General features: G+C 32.8%; 2 protein-coding genes across 7 annotated transcripts in view; one reads left to right on the forward strand and one right to left on the reverse strand.

Annotated features, from left to right (window-relative positions):
• The window catches only part of LOC142344835 (unconventional myosin-Va-like), a 380,102-nt gene that overhangs the window by 171,042 nt on the left and 185,867 nt on the right, over window positions 1–23,193 (forward strand). The gene's annotated exons all lie outside the window — the stretch shown is intronic.
• Window positions 1–23,193, reverse strand: part of LOC142345113 (hydrocephalus-inducing protein homolog) — a 236,409-nt gene that overhangs the window by 158,031 nt on the left and 55,185 nt on the right. The window contains exons 31-36 of the mRNA XM_075397198.1: window positions 6,982–7,138; window positions 6,574–6,717; window positions 6,043–6,209; window positions 5,631–5,766; window positions 3,290–3,599; window positions 2,852–2,988 (exon numbers count right to left, since the gene is read on the reverse strand). Coding sequence (XP_075253313.1) covers window positions 2,852–2,988; window positions 3,290–3,599; window positions 5,631–5,766; window positions 6,043–6,209; window positions 6,574–6,717; window positions 6,982–7,138 — 1,051 coding nt within the window. The remainder of the gene's footprint in view (window positions 1–2,851; window positions 2,989–3,289; window positions 3,600–5,630; window positions 5,767–6,042; window positions 6,210–6,573; window positions 6,718–6,981; window positions 7,139–23,193) is intronic.

Consider the following 23,193-nt stretch of genomic DNA (forward strand, 5'->3'; position numbering starts at 1 on the left):
GCAGGGAACATAATATTTTTCCGACCCACTTTAGTAGCGGAGGAACTACATGCTCAGCTGGTTTTTTGTTCAGTCAATTTTGGCCGATCTATTCACATATTCATCGTACAAAGTTGTAAGTTGTATCATTAGGAAGCTTCTCAAGCGTAGAATATCAAACTAAAGAGATTTTTTTTAAATTCCCTTTTTCCGAGGAGTTACTGAGGTTCGAAGTCTTGTGAGCACTAGCATCACTTCCGTTGTTTTGTTCACATTTTTCGTTTTTTTTCTGATATTTTGAAGAATTTTGCTCAAACCATGATAAAAAAAGCTAACATAGTCTCGTAGGTTTTACGTATGAAGATTTAAAAAAGGAGTAATTGAATTAATCGAAACATAAGTTCTGGCTGAAATTCTGGCTAAATTTTTAAAAATTTAGCATTTTGTTCATTAGGAAAACGTTGGACAAAAGGCTTAGTTAGCCCAATTTGTACAACTTGACCGATAATGTGAATAAGAAGGCCATGTGAATAAACAATGAATTTTGATTCTGATCGAAATGCTGAAAATTTTTACTGATTTCTTAAGTTCTGCTAGCACTTGATGTCCTTTTCGTTGTCTAATGACTGAGTCTAAAAAATAAAACTTCTAATCGACTGTCTAAGGAGCTCCTAGAGGAACTATCAAATGTTTTCATCGATAACTAATAATTTCTCGATAATGTAACTCGATAAGTAACCAAAATTCATCAATTACTTCTGATTTATTGGCTTTTTTGTCAAATTAGCTATTTTGGTAACATTTGGAATACTTTATGTTTTAATGAACCAGCAGCAATAGCAAGACAAATTTTGGACTAATTGTGGAATTAGACAATTAGAAAATTGCGCAGTTGATCAATTAAAAGTTATTCGAATTCTAATAAGCTGTCATTTTTTAAAAAAAGCCCTTTTCTTTTTTATATTCAATACAGATTGAATGATATCAAATCCCACCTACACTACTGAAGATCAAATGTACGTGAAAATGCAACATACAAGATAATTTCGGCAAAAAGCTTATTGTCTTTGGTTTCTACACTGCTCGTGAAATCTTGAATTCTGCCTGTTTTCGCTGTTATTTGTATAGACTTTTGACTTATTCACATTACCGAAAATTGCAGTAGAAAGTTCTTTTTAATACATCTAAATTAAAACCTATGGTTGTTATTAAGCATGTGTTTAAAAAAATTTTAAATAAAAACTAATAGTTTTTTGAGATTTGCCAATTTCACTCTGGCACCTTTTAGCGTAGTCTCAGCAAAAAAAGAGGTCGCAGTCTCTTTCAAGTGAATTCGAATATAACCTTCATTGCTATTTATCAATTAAATAATTGTTTTTTGGCGTTTAATCTACGAGTTTTCACAATTTTTTTTTAAATTTTTGGACAGTTTTCAATTTCTCGGGTCCTTTTTCGCTGTCTTTTCAAATTTTCAAAATACTGACTCATTAATTGCAAATCTCCTATCCCATTAATGGCGTTGAAAAGATTATATTTAATTTTTGCAGCAAAAAGATTTGGATATTATACGTTTGACACCGGTTTGAAGCCTCCTGGTTAAATGTTTACTAAGATTTTCACAAATATTGATAAAAAATTCTTAAAAATGCGCGCGTTATCAATGTCAGTTAGACCGGAGAAGCTTTCTTTCGTGGCGTTCAAGAATGGAATTGTGCTTTGTTGACCTAATTTGCAATTTATATTGATTGATGAGTTTACATGTTTTCCGTGAGTTTCTGTTAAACTCTTGGAATTTTTTCCTTAAAAAATCTTTTTTGTTGCTTTTTTGTAAGCACTTGCAAACTCATCTCACCATTTTTTGAATTTTTCTAAATCGGTTTCCTTTTTGATCTCAAGATTTTTCAATTTTTTTGTTAACTACATTGGCTGCATCAATTGCTGTTTATGACGCATTTTCATTGAAGGGAATTCGTTGGTTCCTGTGATAAAAATCAAGAAATTCGTCAAAGGCGATTGTCGCATCCATTGATTCGAGGTAAATTAATAAGAAAAGAGTTCAAGTACAGTCAAGTACAGTTAAAGTACAGTCTCATTTGACATTCCAATATTTTATTTGGGTGTTTCAAAAATGACCATAAACAATATCTTCAGCAGACATCATCACGAATGCTTCACACTTAAAGTGCACAACGATGACCTTAAGTTTGAGTGATAAGAGTCATTTAGAGAGTAATCAAGTGACTTGGGATCAAAATTTTTACAGGGAAACTTATTGAAAACCTCACTACTTGTAATTTTCACCAACAGCATCACGAAAAAAGCGGTAATAGTAGAACTGATAACAAAAGAAATAACAGGTAGCCTATTATAACTTTTAAAAAAACAAATTGCCCAAGAATAGCGTAACAAAAGCTAGCACGAATGCAAATTCAATTGATGGGCGGTTATAATCGCTAAGCAAAGATCCTGAGTTGTGAACAATTAGGTACACAAAATTATAGACAGAAAAATGACAACCTTACTATTTTCTATCACTTCGAGGCAAGAACCTCTGTCTAGATTAAATCACGGCTAATCATGTTTCCCTTAACTTCCCCTTCTGATCATAAAAACTTAAAACACTCGCAGTTGCTGTTATTAAAGTTGTCGTTGTAGCTGCGACACAGATCTTTATTCGGCAGATCTCCACAGGATTTCAGACTACCTTTTTCAAAACTTTTTACCCCACTAATAATTCTCATGGCCACTTTTGTCAATTATTAGCAATTATATTCATCTCATTTTCCAATAATCAATCTTGAGACATCACTTTTTTGCCTGGTTGCTATATTCAGTTGCTATGAAGGGTCATCCCAAATAATCTAAAACATACCTGTATAGTGGCGTATGCCTCCACTGGGCCAATGTCCAGTCCTGCTCCTCTTGGGTCGAAGCCGATCACACTGTGAACACTGTCGTAGTCTGGGAACCCAGGCAGGTTCTTTACCTTCTCAATCTCCGTGTTGAAGCCTAGAAAGAAAGAAACATTTGAGTTGCACTTAAGACTAAAAAGAACCGAAATATTTGAAGGACTGAAGGTTGAAATTTTTCATTACGCAAGATCATCCGCGGCAGAAAGCAAAAAAGAAGGTTTCGAATAACAATGTTCAAGTTTTTTAAGTTGTTTATCTGCTGATCAAAAGCGGCGGCACTCAATATATCTATTTGGAGCACTATCTTTTTTTATAGAATAGATATAACTTTCAGTTTATGGTTCAAAGTTTCGAGAAAACCAGAAAAAAGCCATTTTATAATATAATTCGATTGATACCTGTTCCTCTAAGCTTTGTATCATCTATTGTAAAGGACAGCGGGAAGTATCCAACATTCGTAGCGCACAAAACATGAGTTCTGACGTCACCAAGTATCACGTGACCAAAATCAAGAAGATAGTCGGGCAATCGTAGCTCATTATTTTTTGCCGACGAGGACTTAGAGGATGTTCGAACACTTGAGGGTTCAACTGGCGCTTCGTTTCGTGGAGAGTTATTAGAAAGAAGGTGAGGTCGCTTCGCGTAGAACTGTTTCAGAAGAAGGGCTTCCATTTCAATCTGGGTTTCAAGGTCTCCAGGCTCGTAAGTCTAAAAAGGCAAAATCAAATTTTTAACAAAATAGACAGCGTTTTTCTCATTTTGAAAATTTTCTTGAAGTCTGCAGAGAAGGGCCTCCAAAACGCGCCTCACCGAATATATTGGCTATAATTCCCAAGTTAAAGGCAAAATCATAAGTCTGCATACTTAATGGAATGAGATTGATATCGAACAAACTTCCATTAGAACATAAACTTGGGTTTTCCCAATATACAGCCTGACTCCTTAGTTGGGCTTACCCATCAACTATAAATATGGAATAAAAGGGGTATGAACTTCGTGTGGAGCTATCTATAATGTGAGAGAACCTATCTTCAATATCATCCCCAGCAGATTGCGGACAGTAGCCCCAAAATAAACTGTTGAGGCCACTCTAACACATAGAAAAAATAAGTTTATAGAAAATCGAAGATCTGATTTCAAATTCTGTAATTATTTTCAAATCAAATTTCATATACTGATGTATTTCCAGTAACAGGGATTTGTAACCATGTTTCGGGTGATCACTTCTATTCAGAGTTAAATTATAAGGGTCAAAAAAATTATTCTACAATTGACACAAAAATTCAGCTGTTGAGTGCTAGCAATTGTCATCGAGTCTCTAACAATCGGTTTTGATAGGACAACATACTTTATTCCGAATTGAAAACTATTGAAATCACTCAAAATCAAGAAAAATGTGTGAAAAAGTGACTTGAGAAGTCAGAGATTATTTTAGAAGAAAAGCGCAAAACGGTCTTTCGAGAGCAACTAAACGAAGAAATAGCCGGCAAATCTTAGGAAAAAGCCGCCGTTCAACCGCTCGACGCAAATCGGGATTGCAACGGAACAAAAAAGAAGAGATAAAACTTGAGAGAGAAATTGTTTCTAAGGGTCAAAAAAGTTTCCAATTTGGTTAGCAGTTTCGGTTAGACTCTAAAATTATACTTAGTCCAACTTGTAAAAAGAAGGGTATTCAGCAGAACAAAATTATCCATAACAAAAAACCATTGCGTTGAAACAGTGAGTGATGTATGAAAGGAGTCAAACCTGACAGTTGTGACTTATGTTAAACTAAAAACGTTATCAAAAAGTAAAGAGATTTCACAATAATTCAAAACAATTTCATTAAACAAAAAAACCCGACATAAATTGGAGTATGGATGGATTGAAAAAACCGTTTAGAAACAATCCGATAATAAATCGAAAAAAAAAACAGAAAAAAAATTAATCTCAAAATGCCGTATATTAACAAAAAACGAATTTTCACGCAGCAAAATCACTCCCTTTTTGCTTCCCTTCCTGTTTCGGCGTGACTAAAATCATCACTTCAGGTTGACTTCAAAAATCACGAAAATGTGTGAACAGATCTTCGCCACAAAACAATTCAAATTCTTTGAATTGTAAAAAGATAACGCCCCGATACAATTCAAATTCTTTGCAATGTAAAAAATGGAGAGCGCATAAAGAATAGCCATTGAGAGGCTGACGGCGGCTATTAAACAACAAACATTTCTTTTTGGTTCATGGTAATTTAAAGTATTCATTTTAGGCTCCTTTACTGCTGCCGTGTGACTAAAATCACCACAAAAAATGAGTTCCAAAGGATTGCAAAAAATATCAAAATGTGCCAACACATCTTACAAAAACATAAATGGACTAACGCCGGATGAATTGCTCCCGACGAAAAGTCCGAAAATTTAATTTAGAGGGGGTGTAGCTTAGAAATTTTTTATGGGCGCAAATGGACCCGGAGGGGGCTCGAAACTACTATCAATGAATCATTTTTTTACATTTTTCCAACAAGAAGTTGTACAATAATCACAACCAAAGAAAAGAACATTTTTTGTTTTCATTACCGTATGTGAACAAAATGATTCGTGCTTTTCCACTGATACTGTTTGTTTGTTTGTTTTGTTTGTAGAGACTAATGAGGAGTACGACTGTCTATAAAAAAATTGAAAGTCTGAAGGTGCAAAAAAATCATTTATGGTGGGTCAAAATCTATAAGTAGGAAAAGGAAACAGTTCCAAAGGATATTACATCAGCTGCATTCTCCTGCGACCCAATGGCAAGGAATGACATTGCATGTTGGTTCACACCAGAATCAGCATTGTGCCTCTCTTTCAATACTCTTCTGGCCTCATCATACGCACTCTTCTCTTCTTCTCTGAATTGCCTAAAATCAAGCTCTGATCAAAATCATTTTATTTATAGAGTTGAAATTGAAGGCCAATCGGATCTAATTTGTTCCCCCTTCCCGTACATGATTCGCAGTCACGAATTAGGATGTTATTTAGCGCAACACTATTTAAAAAGTAGGGGTGCACATGGAGGGACGGGGAGGATTGGGAAGCATTAACTTAATTGTTGCAATATCGATGGGCAGCAGAATCAGCAGCTCTAGCAGCAATCATTCTGACAAGTTTTCAGCAAAATCTGAGAACTAACGTACCTCGGAAGGTCAAGCACCAGTCTCGGAAAAACACCTTCTCCGGTTATCTGGATCGGATGCGGTTCAAAATGGGCAACCTGGATCTGAAGAAGCTTGTTGAATGGCTCCGGAGATCCAGGGATGAGCTTAACTTGGAGCTCAACTGCATCACTGGCTTCCAGAAAACCCTGAAACAATTTGGTCGCCTAAATTTGTTCCAATTGAGTTAATTTTTATCAAAAGAAATATGAGCAGCATTTTTACCACAACCACCAACAAAAGAAAAATTTGCGATTTTCATCGAAAGACACCGATTGATTATCTGAATAAAAAATACTGTGAAGTAAATGCAATTTTATCAATTGTAATATCCATCACTCAAAGTATTCATATCAATAACAACAGACTACCAAAAAACCTCACGTTCCACGGGAAGATACATAATATTTCATAGACCCCATTTTCACAGTCTCAGAATTTATATATCAACATGAATACAAAAACTGAATTTACCAACTGAATATTTAAAAAATGATAACAACTTTCACTTACAGAAGCTGGAACCAGCAACGGCTGTCCTGGTTTAAGATCATCGTCTGGATTCACAACCAGCTCAGAGTCCAGACACCGGAAGTCGAATCCCACAGAGCCAATGTTCTCCAGGCGCAACGTTGCTGTGCACACTTGGTTAAACGGCTGAAATGGAAAAAAGACAATAAAAATCTAAAAACCGAAAAATCTACAAAAAAAAAGGATTAAAACGTCGTTGATGTATTATATTTTTCAAAACTGCGCTCAGTAAAAACAGTAACAACAGTTCCGAAACAGAAAAAATGATCCCATAATTTATCAGTTTTGTCAAAATTGCTCTTTGTTTATCAGGTACGACGCAAATAAACGGCACCTTCAGAAATTAATCTCACATCTATCGTTTTACAGTTAAATGTTTTTAGTTCTAACCTGATGCCCGAAATTGATGGGTTCAGTGTCCATCTTGTAACTAATGACACTGGCAGCTCCGGACAGATCCACAGTGTACTCTGGACCTCCCTCTACCTTGCAAATGGCTCTGCCCTGCACATTGATGCCAGTATGCGCGTAGAAGGAAAACGAAAACCTGAAACACAATCACGACAGGATTTACACGGAATATTTTCCACTAAGTTCCATTCTTGAGATCATTCCCCGCTTTCCCGGATAAATAATATATTTTTGAACAAGAAAAATATATTTTTATAACCAGCTGGTTTAAGTTAAAAAAATATTTACAATCTAATTTTTTGTACATTATTTCAAAACAAGAGTAGATGTGCCGTGTAACAAAAATGATATGCAATGATGTTAAATTGCACCGCATTTCGATGGATAATTCTGTTTACTTTTAAATGACATAGGCTTTGACACAATTGCAACAATTTGTTTCTCAAGTTTCTCAAAATTAACGGTTACTAAATACTCCTAACTATCAATGCACAGACCAGCAATGTTTCGTGCACTACTTTCGGAGATTTTAATAAATACCAATCTGATATTAAATTCATTCACACTGAAAAAAAAGAATATATCCTGAAAATGTGTCAGTATAGAAGTGCTGGGTCTTTCCCATTATCACCCCCCTTCCCCGCTTAGTAGTCATATAAAGTACAGCCCACCTCACCCCTCAATCATGGTAATTATACCTTATTTGGAGGGGATTGGACATAAGATCATTGGTTTTTTTTCAAATAGCCCTGTGCATACAACAAATTTGCACACCAGAAAAAACTTTTGGGAGTCTTTCCTTCTAGGATTTACTCTTCAGGAGTTACTCAAAATTTACTCTTCAAGATTTACTCAGAAGTAACCATCGTTATAACAGAAAAGACCCGAAGTGCTTTTTCTAGTGTGCAAATTTGTTGTACCCACATGGCTGTTTGAAAAAAAACAACGATCACATGTCCAATTCTTGGAGTCAGGCATGACTTCCAAAAAGGAATATTTAATATTTGAAAGACTTTATTCAGAAAAAGACTGAAATACTCTTTCCTGATTGGATAAAAATGATATATTATTTTATCCTCCTTTCCCTTTATGTGTTTACCCATCTACCCTCTCTCAGCAGAAGAGAAAGTAATTCAGTCAGTACCAGTCACCATCCTGATTTAATAATAGAGTATATTTCTCTCTCTCTACTCCGCTCTTGTTTTGTATTGAGATAAACGTTAGACCGTAGCATTGGGGCCCATGCACCGTCTACTGAAGCTCAGATAGAAGAGTAACAGACTAGAGGAATAGAACTTTAGTTAGTCAGGTAAGCCTTAAGATTAACTAGTATTCTTGAGACAACCATAAGACAGTTCAGGAAGTACCCTAACAAAGGTAAGCTCTAGAACACGTCTTATCTGGTGCTGGTCGTCTTATCTGGTGCGACCAGTGCTGAACTAAATTGGGTAAACAATTATAATTTCTGAGGGATATAACAAAAACTATTGTTAGAAAAACAGAACGGATTAAAATTCAAAGAATAACAAATGGCTTCCAAATTTGATACACAATCAAACCATAATAACGAATTAACACCTTTTGTTATCGCAAATGATTGTCCACAAGAAAATACAGAATTAATTTACAGAATAATCCTAAATTTGAAGAGAAACCTCTTCAAAGAGACAGATCATATACAACAAATAAAAATCAACCGCAACCATTTGACACACTATCTACCAGTAATACTACTGAATAGTGATAGATACAACAGAAACTATACATTTGTATTAACAAATGAAAATAACAACAGAAGAACATATTTTAATTTCCAAAATGAAACAACATTATCGGAAATGCTAAAAATATTTTTAAAAAGACATGAAGAATCACAGGATAGAACAAAACTAACAGCAATAACATCCACAACATACAACATAATAAGAAACACAAGTGGATATCTCAATGAAAGTCGTCAACAGGTACAGTCTGTGAATGACAGATTAAGATTTGACATCAAAAACTATAATAATTGGCTGACAAAAATAATAGAACTAAAACCAGAAATAAAAACAGCATCAATGGATATCATAAAAATAGTATCTGAATTTACTTTCCTCTTTTGGTTAGACAATTTTGAACATATAAACGAAAAACGAATACAGTTCGGAGAGACATATCCTGACGAAATAGGATATCTCTGTGATGAACTCAAAAATATTTGGGATAGAAAATATTATTCAGAAAATTTTGAAAGTACTTTACAGATCAGTTCAGACAGTATTAATTTCATTGAAGGAATAGAAAATTACGTGAAAATACTGGATCAAGGACAATCAGGATCATCATCATTTAATATAACAAAAAGTTCAACATCAACGTCAACACCAAAAGATACACAACTGAACAACAATTCACAAGTAAAACAAAAATCAACAATAAAACCAGATAAACTATTAACATCAAATTTATTCGGAAACAACAATAATACAATAGAAGATGTAGACAATTCTGATTCAGATGAAAGAGAAATTAGATCTGACAATCAATTTCCACCATCGGTAAACCAAAACAGACGAAAATACCAAAACAAGGACGAAATTAACAGCAACAGAATGTACATCAACTCGGTAGATAACAAATATAGAAACCAAGAACAAAATTGGGAACAACAACAATATAATTATGAAGACTTAAAAAACGAAATTACACAAACAGTAACAAAACATACTAATAAATTAATAAATAACCTAGAAGAAAAATATCATCGAATGAGCCGAAATATGGAAAAAAGACAAGAAGAAGCACTAGAAATGGTAATCAATAAATTGGATAGAACTCTTGACAATCTACAAGGACAAAATAACTATAGAACGGAATACGAACATCCATTACATAACAGAAATCAAGAAAATCCTTTTCATAACAGAAACCATGAACATACAACAAATGAAAACATACAAAATACTGATAGACATAGTAATCAACAACAAGGAAATCAAAATAGAAGAACAAATTCAATCGCAACAGAAGAAAGGGAAACAACAGTAGTAGAACCACCTTTACCATTTTATAAACAATTAACATCAATGAGCATAAACGAAGACCCTCAAATTGAACAAAACATTAGCAGTGGTTCAGTACCAACAACAATAAGACCATTCGATGGAACAGACCCAGCATATACTGTTGAAGAATATTTAAATAGCATTGCCGCTGCTATGATATTCAGCAGTGGCATTGAACCGGTAAATAAACCAGGACATCACCAATGGAAAGTAAAAAGAGCAGCGTTAATACTACATACTTTACAGGGACCTGCACAAAAATGGTATTCGACACTTCCAAGTGAAACAAAATTAGATTGGGAAACATTTTGCAAAGAATTTTCAGATATGTTTGATTCGGAAAAATCAAAACAACAAGCAAAAATCATATTACAACAATTACAAAAACATACAAACGAATCACTAAGATCATTAGCATTAAGAATAGAAACTCTTGTCAAAACTGCTTATTCTCTATACACAGAAGATTACAGAAATAGTGTTATGAACCAAACGTTCATAAGATGTTTAGACAACGAATTAAAAAACGCAGCATTAAAGAAACATGCAAACCACAAACAAACTCCACGAGAACCAGAAATGCCATTCAAAACATTAGTAGAGAAAATAGACCAAATGGATCTAACAAGAACAATAACTAATAATCACAAAAGATTATATGAAGTAAACCAGAGTACAACAAATATTAATGAAGATCTAAAACAAATGAATATAGCCTGTAATAATATAAATGAACTTAATCAAAACGACTTAGAACAATTCGAAGGAACAATATGCAATGTTCTAAACGGAATTAACAATACATATGACAAAAAGAATTTTAAAGGAAGACCAAAGTTTGCACTGTTTTGTAGCTATTGTAGCTCACATGGACACACAAAGGGAAGATGTTTCAAGAGACCACGTCGAGGTAGTGTTACAAGACCGAAAGAAAGATCATTTTACAGTCACATGAGAAACAATCAAAACTTACCAAATAGAAGAATTGACTCAAATAATGTCAATGGCAGACAACTACCACCGACATCACCAATATATAACAACTCCAGAAGTCGGACACCATACAGATCACATTCAAGAAATAACTACCATAATAGAAATTCCAGAGATAGTAGAAACAATCAAGGATATCAAAGATCAAATAATTATAATAACAGAAGTACTAGTTATAACAGGAATAACTACAATAGAAACAGAAGCAACAGTTATCATAGAAGCAACAGCTATAACAAATACAATAATAATAATAATAATAACAGATCAAATTCAAGATACAATGACAGAAATAATTCAAGACAGCAATCACCTTATAATAGTAACAAAAACAATAATAATAATAATCGACAAAGATACAACAGTAGAGATTCAAATAGAAACGATAACTATAGACAACGTTCTAATAGTAACAATAGAAATCATTCAAATAACAATAGCAGAGATAATAGAGGATACTCATCCCAACGAGAACAAAATAACAGACATTATTCAAAAGAACGGAGAAATGATGGAAACAACAATAGCAAAAACAGAATAAATAGCGTAGGACAAGAAAAATCAAATAACGATCCACCAGGAATCGACGAATATGAGTACACATCAGAGTCCTCAGACGAAGATCAAGAAATACTAGATAAATTTTACAATGCCAATGAAGATACATGCAATACTGTAATAAATACATTAGAAAGCAACCCAACATGGATATTACCAATGTATCAATATCAGAAATTTGAACAGGACTTTACAAAACAAAAACCTATGTTAGAAATAGATTTTCTATTGGATTCAGGAGCAACATTAAACCTACTAAATGAAGATACATGGAATGAAATCAAATACAATAAACCAGAAATGATCTTGGACAAAGCAAGCAAAACACTAACAGCTGCAAATAATACAAAAATAGACACATTCGGAACAGTAACACTGAATTTAACACCAGACAGAATTTCTAACAATAGAAACAAACCACAAAACAATTTTTGCATTCACTTCTATGTAACACAATGCAATCATAATATACTGGGTACACCATTCTTCAAAGAATATATCGAGACGATAAATGTTAATACCAACAAACTAACATTAAATACAAATACAAATTTAGACAACGATATTATATTCTACATGAATAGTACTAAAGGTTATCCTTACTACTCTCGATTATACACAATCATTAATAGAGAAACAATCTATATAGAACCAAATCAACAGAAAAGCATAACATTTCCAATACCAATATTTAAACAAATGAAACACTCAAATGATAAAACAATACAGAAATCGAAATTCTATTTCGAACCAATAAACAAATATCATAACGTATCATTTACAGACATAAAGGATTTTTCCTCAGACGAAGAATACTTTATGGACATACTATTGATCAACAAAAATAGACACCGAATAACAATAAATACAGGACTCATTGGTTTCATGAACAGAAATATTAGCTTCAAAAAACAAGATAACGAACTATACCAAACAAACTCTATCGACTTATTCCAAGCACTATACCATCTGACATACGAAAATGAAAACGATATCGATGAAATATTAAACATACAAGAAAACGAAACTATTGAACAAGTCGCAACATTTGAAAGAAAACCAAACTTCAAATGCAAATTTAACATTAACAAATATTCAGAACAAGAAAAAGAATTCATAAAAATGTTTGATTTTCAACATTCACACTTAACACAAGAAGAATTTGAAAAAGTAGTAAAAATCATATTAGACTATAGACAAGTCTACGCAACAACAAAATTTGACGTAGGAAAAACAAAAGTAAAATTGAACTTACCAATAAAAAAAGATGCAATATTCAAAAAACAAAGAATAAGTAAAGTACCTATACATCTTCGAGAACGAATACAAAAACTATTAGATGTTCTCAAAAAATATGACATAATTGCACCTGTAAATAAAGAACAACTATCAACAGGAAATACATTCACAAACCCGGTAATAATACTACGAAAAGGAGAATCTTTAAAGATTGTACTAGACGCAAGATATTTGAACAGCATGATAGATGAATCAAAGTGCAACTGGCCAATTGAACCAGTTGATGTAGCTTTAACAAGAATAAACGGAACAATATTCACAACAGCAGATCTTAATAGTGCATATAACCAAATACCATTAGACGAAGAATCGATGAGATATACACATTTCACAATTGGAAACGAACAATATTGTTTTAAAAGATTATTCTACGGAATATCAATCGGACCAGCAGCATTTGCATCAATACTAACACATTTCCTTTACACTTTGATCAGAAAAGGAACAGTTATCACTTACGTAGACGATATCTTTATACAAACAAATTCTTATGACCAAATGTTTGAAACACTAATCGAATATCATAAAGTACTGCTTAAAGAAAATCTCAAAGCAGCACCCGATAAAACATACTTCATGTTAAAGAAAGTAAAATTCTTAGGTCACATTATCGAAGACAAAAAAGTAAAACCACTTACATCACGAATTGATGGATTCCAAAAACTGGAACCTCCAACAAGTATGAAAGCTTTACAACGATACCTCGGAACAATAAATTTCTTAGCCAAATACGTCTATGGAATGCAACCAATATTACAACCATTATACAATCTATTACACAAAGAAAATGATTTCAAATGGACTAAAGAACATCAAAAAATATTTGAACAAATGAAAAAAACAATAACAAATAACCTAGAATTAACAATACCAGATACAACAAAACCATTTTACATTATAACAGATGCGTCCAACACAGGCATTGGAGCAGCATTACTGCAACAACATCCAACTGAAAAGAAAATGCGATTAATATCAGCAAATTCTAGACTTTTCACACCGATTGAAATGAGACTATCTACACTAATTAGAGAATGTTCAGCGATTATTTTCGCACTCACAGAATACGAATTCTTATTAACAGGTTCAAATCACCCAATTATTTTATTTACAGATCATAAGCCAATCATTTACCTTTTTATACAAAAGAATAAACCAAACCATAGAGTTTACAGATTTCAATTGATACTAATGAAATTTCCTAACTTACATATTATATGGACTGAAGGAAAAAACCTAGCTTTACCAGATCTACTCAGTAGAACAATAGATGAAGAACATTTTACAAAAACACGTGATATTACAGTGGAAATACCTGAAAACATAAAATTCTTCTTTGCAAAAACACCATTTGCAAATAACCTAGAATGCAAATACAGCATTTGCAACAATACAAACAACGATAACAAAGACACAACACATTATCCAGTTCTAGCCAATATACACAACAACTACTTTGAAATTAACATTGATAAAAACGAATACCATCCGATATCATATGAAAAATATAATACCGAAACCAAAACAAATTTAGTACCGAAATATAAACCAAAAACAAAAAACTGGCAATCACCAATTGTTGAAAAAGATGACTTAATCATAGAGAAAAACCAAAAAGGACCATACATAACTCATCATGACGATGACTATCTTAGATTAATCAACAATGTAAAACAAGAACAAAATTTCGACCATGCAAAAATAACAGATATTTTCTATGATGAAAAAACAAAAGTAACAGAAGAGTTGATTAAAGAAACACAAATAATAGATCCAGTACTTCATAAAGTCAAAATGTGGAAAAAAAATAACAATAAACCACATTCAGTAACAATGGACATACGCGGAAATAAAGGACTATTCGCGTATTACAGAAAGTTTAAATAAATTACAATTGACGAAAAAACTAACATAATGAAAATGATTATTCGAATAAAAAAACAAACAATACAAAGAATCTGTTTACCACTAACATTACTATTATGTGTTTTTTACGAAAACCATTGCGTAGATACAGTTGGTCACACGGGACTTGAAAAAACAAAAAGAAACATAATGGAAAAATATTACTTCCCAAACTTAACAACTTGGATCAAGATACTGATCGCAGACTGCATACAATGTCAAACAAACAAAGTTTTCGCTAACACAAAAACAAAAAGTAAGCAAGAACAATTAGCACCTACAAAAACATACTTTAATGAAATGATTATGATAGATACAAAAGGTCCAATACATCCTACATCTGAAGGAAATAATTTTATCTTTGTGATAGTAGACGCATTCTCACATTACGTAACAATAATGTGTGCGCCTCAGAACAATGCACACTATGCAGTTACAGCATTATTTGAACATTGGTTTATGAAATTCGGACTACCCGAAGAAATTCGTTCCGATAACGGATCGGAATATATAAATACAGAATTAACACACCTTTGTAATTACTTTGAAATCAAATTTAAACCAAGCACAACATATGCACCCTGGACAAACGGATTAGTGGAAGGAACTAATAGAATAATTGGACAATTTATCAGAACATTACTCAACGAAAAGTACCAAAACTGGTCTAGAAAAGCAAAATTCTTTCCGTATGCATATAATACGCAATACCAGACAAGATTAGGCATGTCACCTTATGAAGTTGTTTTCAACCAAAAACCAAGAAAACCAACAAAGATTAAACTTGGAACAACTACAGACGAGATGGGAAACTGTAACCCAACAAGAACAAGCGCATGCAAAACACAACCCGCACATACTCACTTAGATAAACAATTCAGTCACCCAAAAATAGCAAAACTACAAAACGGAACGTTCGCAAAATTGTTTCTTGACAAAGAAAAACATTATAATGACACATATCAAACCCTAACAAAAATATTACGAAACAGAAAAAGGTTAACTGATGAATTAAATTCAAGGTTCAGAACAGCGAAACCACTTGATAAAAACACATTCGTCTTGATCACAAATCAACAACAGATTGACGGAGTATCAAAGAAAATACTACCTCTAAAAACAGGACCATATTTAATTGTTGATAAACCCACAGAAACAACATACATACTGAAGGACAATACTAATAAACACATTACAATACATAGAAATCATATTGTACCATACTTTCCGAAAGAAAAACATATTAAATTAGAATTACAAAACTACTTATTAACGGAAGAAATCCCAACGCTAAAACAACCCAATACCCAAACAACATCAAAACGGTATACACCGCCCGATGAAATAATACAATCTCATAGTTATAATCTTCGAAAAAGGAAAATAACAATTCCCCCATCTTGTCAATAGAAATAATAATAATAATAATAATAATAATAATAATAATAATAATAATAATAATAATAATAATAATAATAATAATAATAATAATAATAATAATAATAATAATAATAATAATAATATTCAAAAGTAATATCTACACAGGCAAAACACCATTCCTTACTATCAAATAAATCTCATACTCGAAAACCAGTGTAAAATTTAACAACTAGCAAGTTCTTTCCTATTTAATAGCTTAATACTTCCCAACTAGTGCAACTAATGGGCACTACTAATAGCTGTCATGACTATCCCGTAACGTAATAATCATACACTACTCAGACAGAAATAACTATAAATTATTCGTTTCATTCATTTCACACGTATATTCCTTTGCGTGTTCAGTATTAAGTGTTCAGTATTCCTACTCTTTGTGTCTAACATCTACATATTACGTTTAACATGCTCAGTATTTATACAAGACACACAAATTCCCCCTAACCCGACCCTGTGTGTCAAGAATCCCAACCCCCCAACCCAATTAAAACAGATATAACAAATGTACACATAAATTGAAATCGAATAAATAATACAGATAAAAAATAATACAAAAATATACTAAAAGGTGCTCAAATTCACCTAACCTCTAACCCATGAAAATTATACAAGCTAACTAATTGTAACCTTATCATCTAAACTGATGTAAAACCCATATGATTTGAACAAATACTGATTCTAACAAATGATTTTAACAAATGCTACATCATCACCGTTAACACCGTTAACACCTTTTAGTAACAGGGATAAAATATATATATGAAAGACAACAGGGAAAATACACAAATAAAGATGTAACAGTCAACGTTTACCAACTGAATATCTGAATATCTGTACTCAAAACTGAAGAGTCTTTATTAACTGACAACAACACACATCTCCATGGGGTACACCAACACACATCTCCACCGAAGATCTCTATTGATGAAACAATAAACAATAATCAAATAAACAAATAAACAAACAACAAAAGAAAATATCCATAAAGAATATACAAAAACAAATTGGTATTGATAGTAGCCCACGAAACCTCAAACTGAAGATTAACAAGGGTAAATTCTCATGTAAACAAGAAAGCAAGTAACAAAATATACAAAACTGGAATAGACATTATGAAATAGTTGATATTTACAGTAAACAAAGAAACACAACACAATAACAAAAGAACCAAAGATCAAAGAACAAGAGTGTTATAATAACGTAAACACTCTCGAAATGGAATAGATATTTCGAAGCTGTTAACAATTCAGAATAATCCATTTACGGAATAATAGGGCAACAAAGATGACTAACCACATAGGAAACCGATGAAAATAAGGAAACAGAACTAATTAAATAATGAACAATTGATTAACAACGTAACATGGTATAAACGAAAAAGCGGAAGTTACAAAATAATAAGTACAACATAACAAGAATAAACATGCGGAACAACTTCAACAACGTGTCAGATAGACGAATAAACGAATAAAGCCGAATAAGCAAATAACAAACTTTCAGCAAATAACAACTTTCAGCTATAATGAATAACTTCTTCCATACGAAATAATAACGGGAATACAGAATTTCCACCACTCCGCCATGTCATCTCCATCATTACATAATCATCGGAGACTTGATCTAAAACACAAATACACATTTCTATTTCATTACATTCGAACACATCCAGATATATTAATCACATAACAATCCATAATACATTTTAACGTTTCGGCTAAGATATCTTCGATAATAGGAACGTTTTATTCCTTTTTGCAAACCAATTTGCAAAAACTCCACACATACGTCATTAACTAACACGTCATTTAAAATACGGACGTCATATACCTCGTTAGTACATCTCATTAGTGAGAAAACGGACGTTATATATCTCATTAGTGAGAAAACGGACGTTATATATCTCATTAGTGAAAATACGGACATTATTATTCTAACAAACGCCAACAACTAAAATGTCACAGACATCATTAGTAAAGAAACGGACGTTATCTTTAGAAACCCAAACTAAAACTAAAACCAATTACAGGGAAGAAAATACCAAATTGACACCATCAATTATGAACAAAGATATCTTAAACAACGAACGTTAGAGACAAACAGTCTCTATGCAGACGCAATTAGTAACAAAAACATACCAATCAACATTTTCACCTAACACAATGGTGATTAAACAAGACAGGTCTTACTAAGATCATTAGTAGATGAAATAAACATTTCAACTACGTCAATACTTCGTTTATGTCAATAATTAAAATCTGCAGAGTTGCACCATCTGCAGAGTTGCACCATCTGCAGAGTTGCACCATCAAAGGCATACAACAGACATACCATATAGCTAATTAGAACAAAAGGTACCAAGCTAATTGGTAAGAACTGGCACCACTAACCATCCCGCTAACGCCACCAACCATCACTAACTAACCATCCTAATGATAGGGAGAACACTTCAAAACAAAAGAAATAGCATAATTGGCAGAGAAACAACAAACTAAGCTTATTGATACCATATAATTGGCACCAAGAAAGGATTAACATACCATGATGAAAGCATACCATCTAACCATCAAACAAATGTCAATATACAAATTACAAGGAAAACAAAATCTCGAGAACAAAGAGTATCGTAACAATCAGAAGAGTAACCAATTCATCAAACGAGGAAACTAACACCATAATTGGACCCAGTAATTATTGAAATTGACAACTTAAAATCCAAAAAATGAAAAACGGAAGATATGAAAATGTCACCAACATTATAGAGAGCCTTCGAAAAGAAAGTAAAAATCACAATTCTGATTTTGCCTCGCACAAACCACAACCGTTAAACTTGTTCAAAAATCTGAAAAAATTTGCGAAAAGACTCAGCTAAGCTGAAAATTCTAAACTCCACAAATACAAAATTTAGTCTTAAGACTAAAAATATTCTATCTCAAAAAGAAATTCATATATTTCAATATATCTAATACCTAAACAAATTTTGTATCACTTCATAACCTCTTTTATAACTTTTCTCATATTTGTCATAACTCTTTCATTTATCCTTTTCACTCAACAATTCAACAACACCAGGTAAACTGAATCCTTTTAACTACGTATTAAACTATTTGAACTTCTTCTCCCAAAGATTAATCCATCACTACAGTCACCACAGTGATGAAAAACCACCAATGATAAAAGTGTCAGAGTTTTTGCACTCTTTGAACAGAAAACAGTTTTGTATAAAAATCCAAGTCCAAAGAGAAAACTTTGCAAAATTAGATTACTCATTTGGAAACCACATTCATTTTGATAACGATAGTATAAGAACAACAATTTGTAAATTCTCCGATAAAGATTGTTTATTTATTATTGAAGGAAAAACAGAAAGCGGACAAGAAGTAAAACTATTCTGGGGAGAAAAACATTTTGAATTACTAAAACACATAACCATTTGTAACGAAACAATCACAGAGTATAACTTACTGAAACAACAGATCCAAATAGATCGATGTATTGACCTTAACAAACTAAAAACAGTTTTTATAGTTGTATGTAAAAAAGACGCTATAACACTTATAGACGATACAACACCTCTTGACGATAAAACCAAAGAGTAAAACTTTAACAAATATATTGTAACACATACTTTAGGATATGATACCAGTAATCGTAATAGTAATCTACAGATAAATACTGTATAATAATATCTGTAGTGCGGCACAGTTAAGTGTCAGTTACAATTGAGCAAATAACTGTCACTCTTCAGTGCAGCATTACACCTCACATTTACATAATTAATAACAAAGTTACACATTTTATTTACCAGTTTCAAAAATAGATTTCAACGAATCCTTAATTACAATCTACTTTATACTATCTAAAGTAATATTCTTCCTAACAATACTCCTAGTACCTTGCATTGTAATAATATCGACATATTTAGCTATTGTAACAATAAGCGAAGTTATACGCAACCGCCGAGTCGTATATGCAAGCCCACCAGTACAATAACCCGATGCATGAAACCCACCCCGATATTTACCACATATGTAAAACAAACATAGATATTGTCGAATTAGAAATATTTAAATTTATAAAAATTGCAATTATAATATACTTCTTCGTACGTATGTGCTTAGGACTAATAGAATATTTTGTAAACCCATAAAAATTGATCCCAACCCAGACATTGAAGAATCGATATATCATACATTACATACACAAAAGTTCTACCTCCAAATTGGATTCCCCAACACATCACCATTACATGGCAACATTGTCATATATCAACTAAATATTAGACTAACAACTAACGAAATTTGGATTACAAACATAGGAGCTCAAACACACCAACCAGAACAAGAATTAATACCAGTAGTTATACTAGCCCCACCGTACATACAACATCCACCACCCGGACCAGGTTCTGGAGCCTAAAATTATCTAAAAACAGCAAAAATTGCTTCATCAAATAATAATAACAATAGTAACAATCACCCAGAAAGACCACATCACAACGAAGTAACAGACTTAACAAATATACCCACATCACCAGAAATAGAAGAAACAAACCCCGAAAACGAAAACCCATATACAGTAAGACGAGCAAGAACAGATACACGACATCTACTAAGAGGCAGACGTAGAGCATCACTATCATTTCCTACACAAGACTCTACATTAGTATCATACGGATCAACTGATATAGGATCAAACATAATAAGACCTATAGGAGCAGAACAATCAGAACCACCAAGTCGTATAGGTACACCAACACTAACAAACTCTAGTATCGCGTCACCAAGCGACCAGTCAAGCGTTCATACTATTCCAACACCAACAGCATCAGAACTTCGAGCTAACCCATTTTTACCGCCAACACCACAACAAAGACAAGATTTCAATTTTGTACAAGAACACTTTCGTGTACAACCAATACAATCACCAAACAGCTCACTTTGGTCAGCAACATCACCGCAACAATCCGCAAGAACAAGTTCAACACCACGAAGAACACCAAGAACATCCTCATTAACAAATACATCTATTAGTGTACCACGAATAGAAATAGCAAATTCCCTACAACCACCACATAACACAGCATTATCACCCACTTCATTTATACCAGAAATAAGATTATCATCTACACACCCTGGAAGAACTAGAGCAACACCCGTACTCAATCCAAATCCACCAACTTTAAGTAGAATTAATGAACATACATATCTTTTTACACTAGATTATAAAACCTGGAATTCACCTCCACCGCTATACGGACCTACTAATCTAGGAGACACACTTACTCACTGGTCACTATCAAGACTAGAAAACACACTAAATCTTACAACAAGACAAAGAAATACAGCACTAAACGTCTTAGCAACACCAACTTTGGAACTTAAATTCAATACTACAATAAAATACGACACCATATTTAACCATCCATTTCACGCTACCACACCATCTATTGTAACAACAACGATACCAGCACCATTTGTTTGCATTGATTTCGTCTACAAATTCGATCGATACACAAAACAAACTTTAGGATTTGCAACATTCTATAATCCCCACACAGGACTATCATACACATGCCGCTTCAATTAAAATCCATAATACTAATATTATTACTAATAACATTATTTATCTATATGAAAATAGACACAGAAATAAGATCAAAATAAAAAATAAAACAAAATATCAGAGAACAAATTAAAGAACACATACAAGAACGTATGGAAAAACATATAGAGAGTTTCCAAAAGAAAAACAAAACAAAAACAAATAACATAAATGTAACCGACCAAGATAACTTTAACAAGTTAATGGATCATGTATTTAATAACAAAACAAAATTTGAAACGGAAATATACAAATTACCATCAAAGTATACATCACCAGACTTAAAAGAATTCAAGAATAGTACAGATTACGAACAAATGTGGGAAATAGCCATAGATAAATGGACACGAAATTGGAATTTTTACAGAGAACAATTAACAGACAGTATTTTGGAAAAATTCCAACTAAATAATAAAAGAAACAAACGACAGACAAAAGAAGATTACGTTGAATTGAAAGGACAAAACATTAATGGATCAGCAGTAGGACCTCAAGACATTTTTATCGAACACTACGACTGCGACGCAGAAGAAATAACAAACGTAAAATACTACGAACTGAACAAAATCAGCACATGTAAATTTAAACCATTAGACTTAGAAATGACAAAAACAGAAGTTCAATTATTATCAAAAGCACAAGCTGTAGAGATTAAAGCATATGCTGTTACAGGAACGATCAAAGAAAAAGTAGAATGGTGTTCACAACACACTCATTACATTAGAGCAAACAGACCGAGCTATTACGTATCAGATGCACGAAGAACGAAAATCTTGGACCCAGACGAAGTTCGTAACGAACTCGCCAGAATTAACTTCCTTAAAAATACAAAATACAGGCCAACAAGGCATAACATATCATTCAATTACTTATCAAACCCACCATTACAAAAAAGACTAGAAAACGTACAAGGAAATATACAATTCAAAGTAGACACTCCTATGGTACCACCATATGGAAGATTAGTATATGATTATACAAACCCAATGTGGGTGCCAAATGAAATCAAAAATGCACAATCAAACTGCCTATCAGGCGTCAAAAAACAAAATAGAATTGACATTTTAGATTGGACTCTAGAGATAAAAGAAGTCTCATTAATACTAAACCTTGATACAAAAGAAATATCATATATGGGAACAAAACTACCATGTGATCTCCACAAGGGAGAATGTTTACCAACACCCTTTACAAAAGCAACAATCATTTGGGAAACCCAAACACATTGCCAACTATTCGAACTTATTCGGTTTGATGCATATATGGTTAAGTATCAGGAACGATATTGGATAGAAACAAACGCGGAATGGTCATCAGTACAAAAACCAGATGTAGAACAAAAAGTAAA

This window comes from Convolutriloba macropyga, chromosome 8, assembly GCF_964194025.1.
Source record: "Convolutriloba macropyga chromosome 8, txConMacr16.3, whole genome shotgun sequence".
NCBI lineage: Eukaryota > Metazoa > Xenacoelomorpha > Acoela > Convolutidae > Convolutriloba > Convolutriloba macropyga.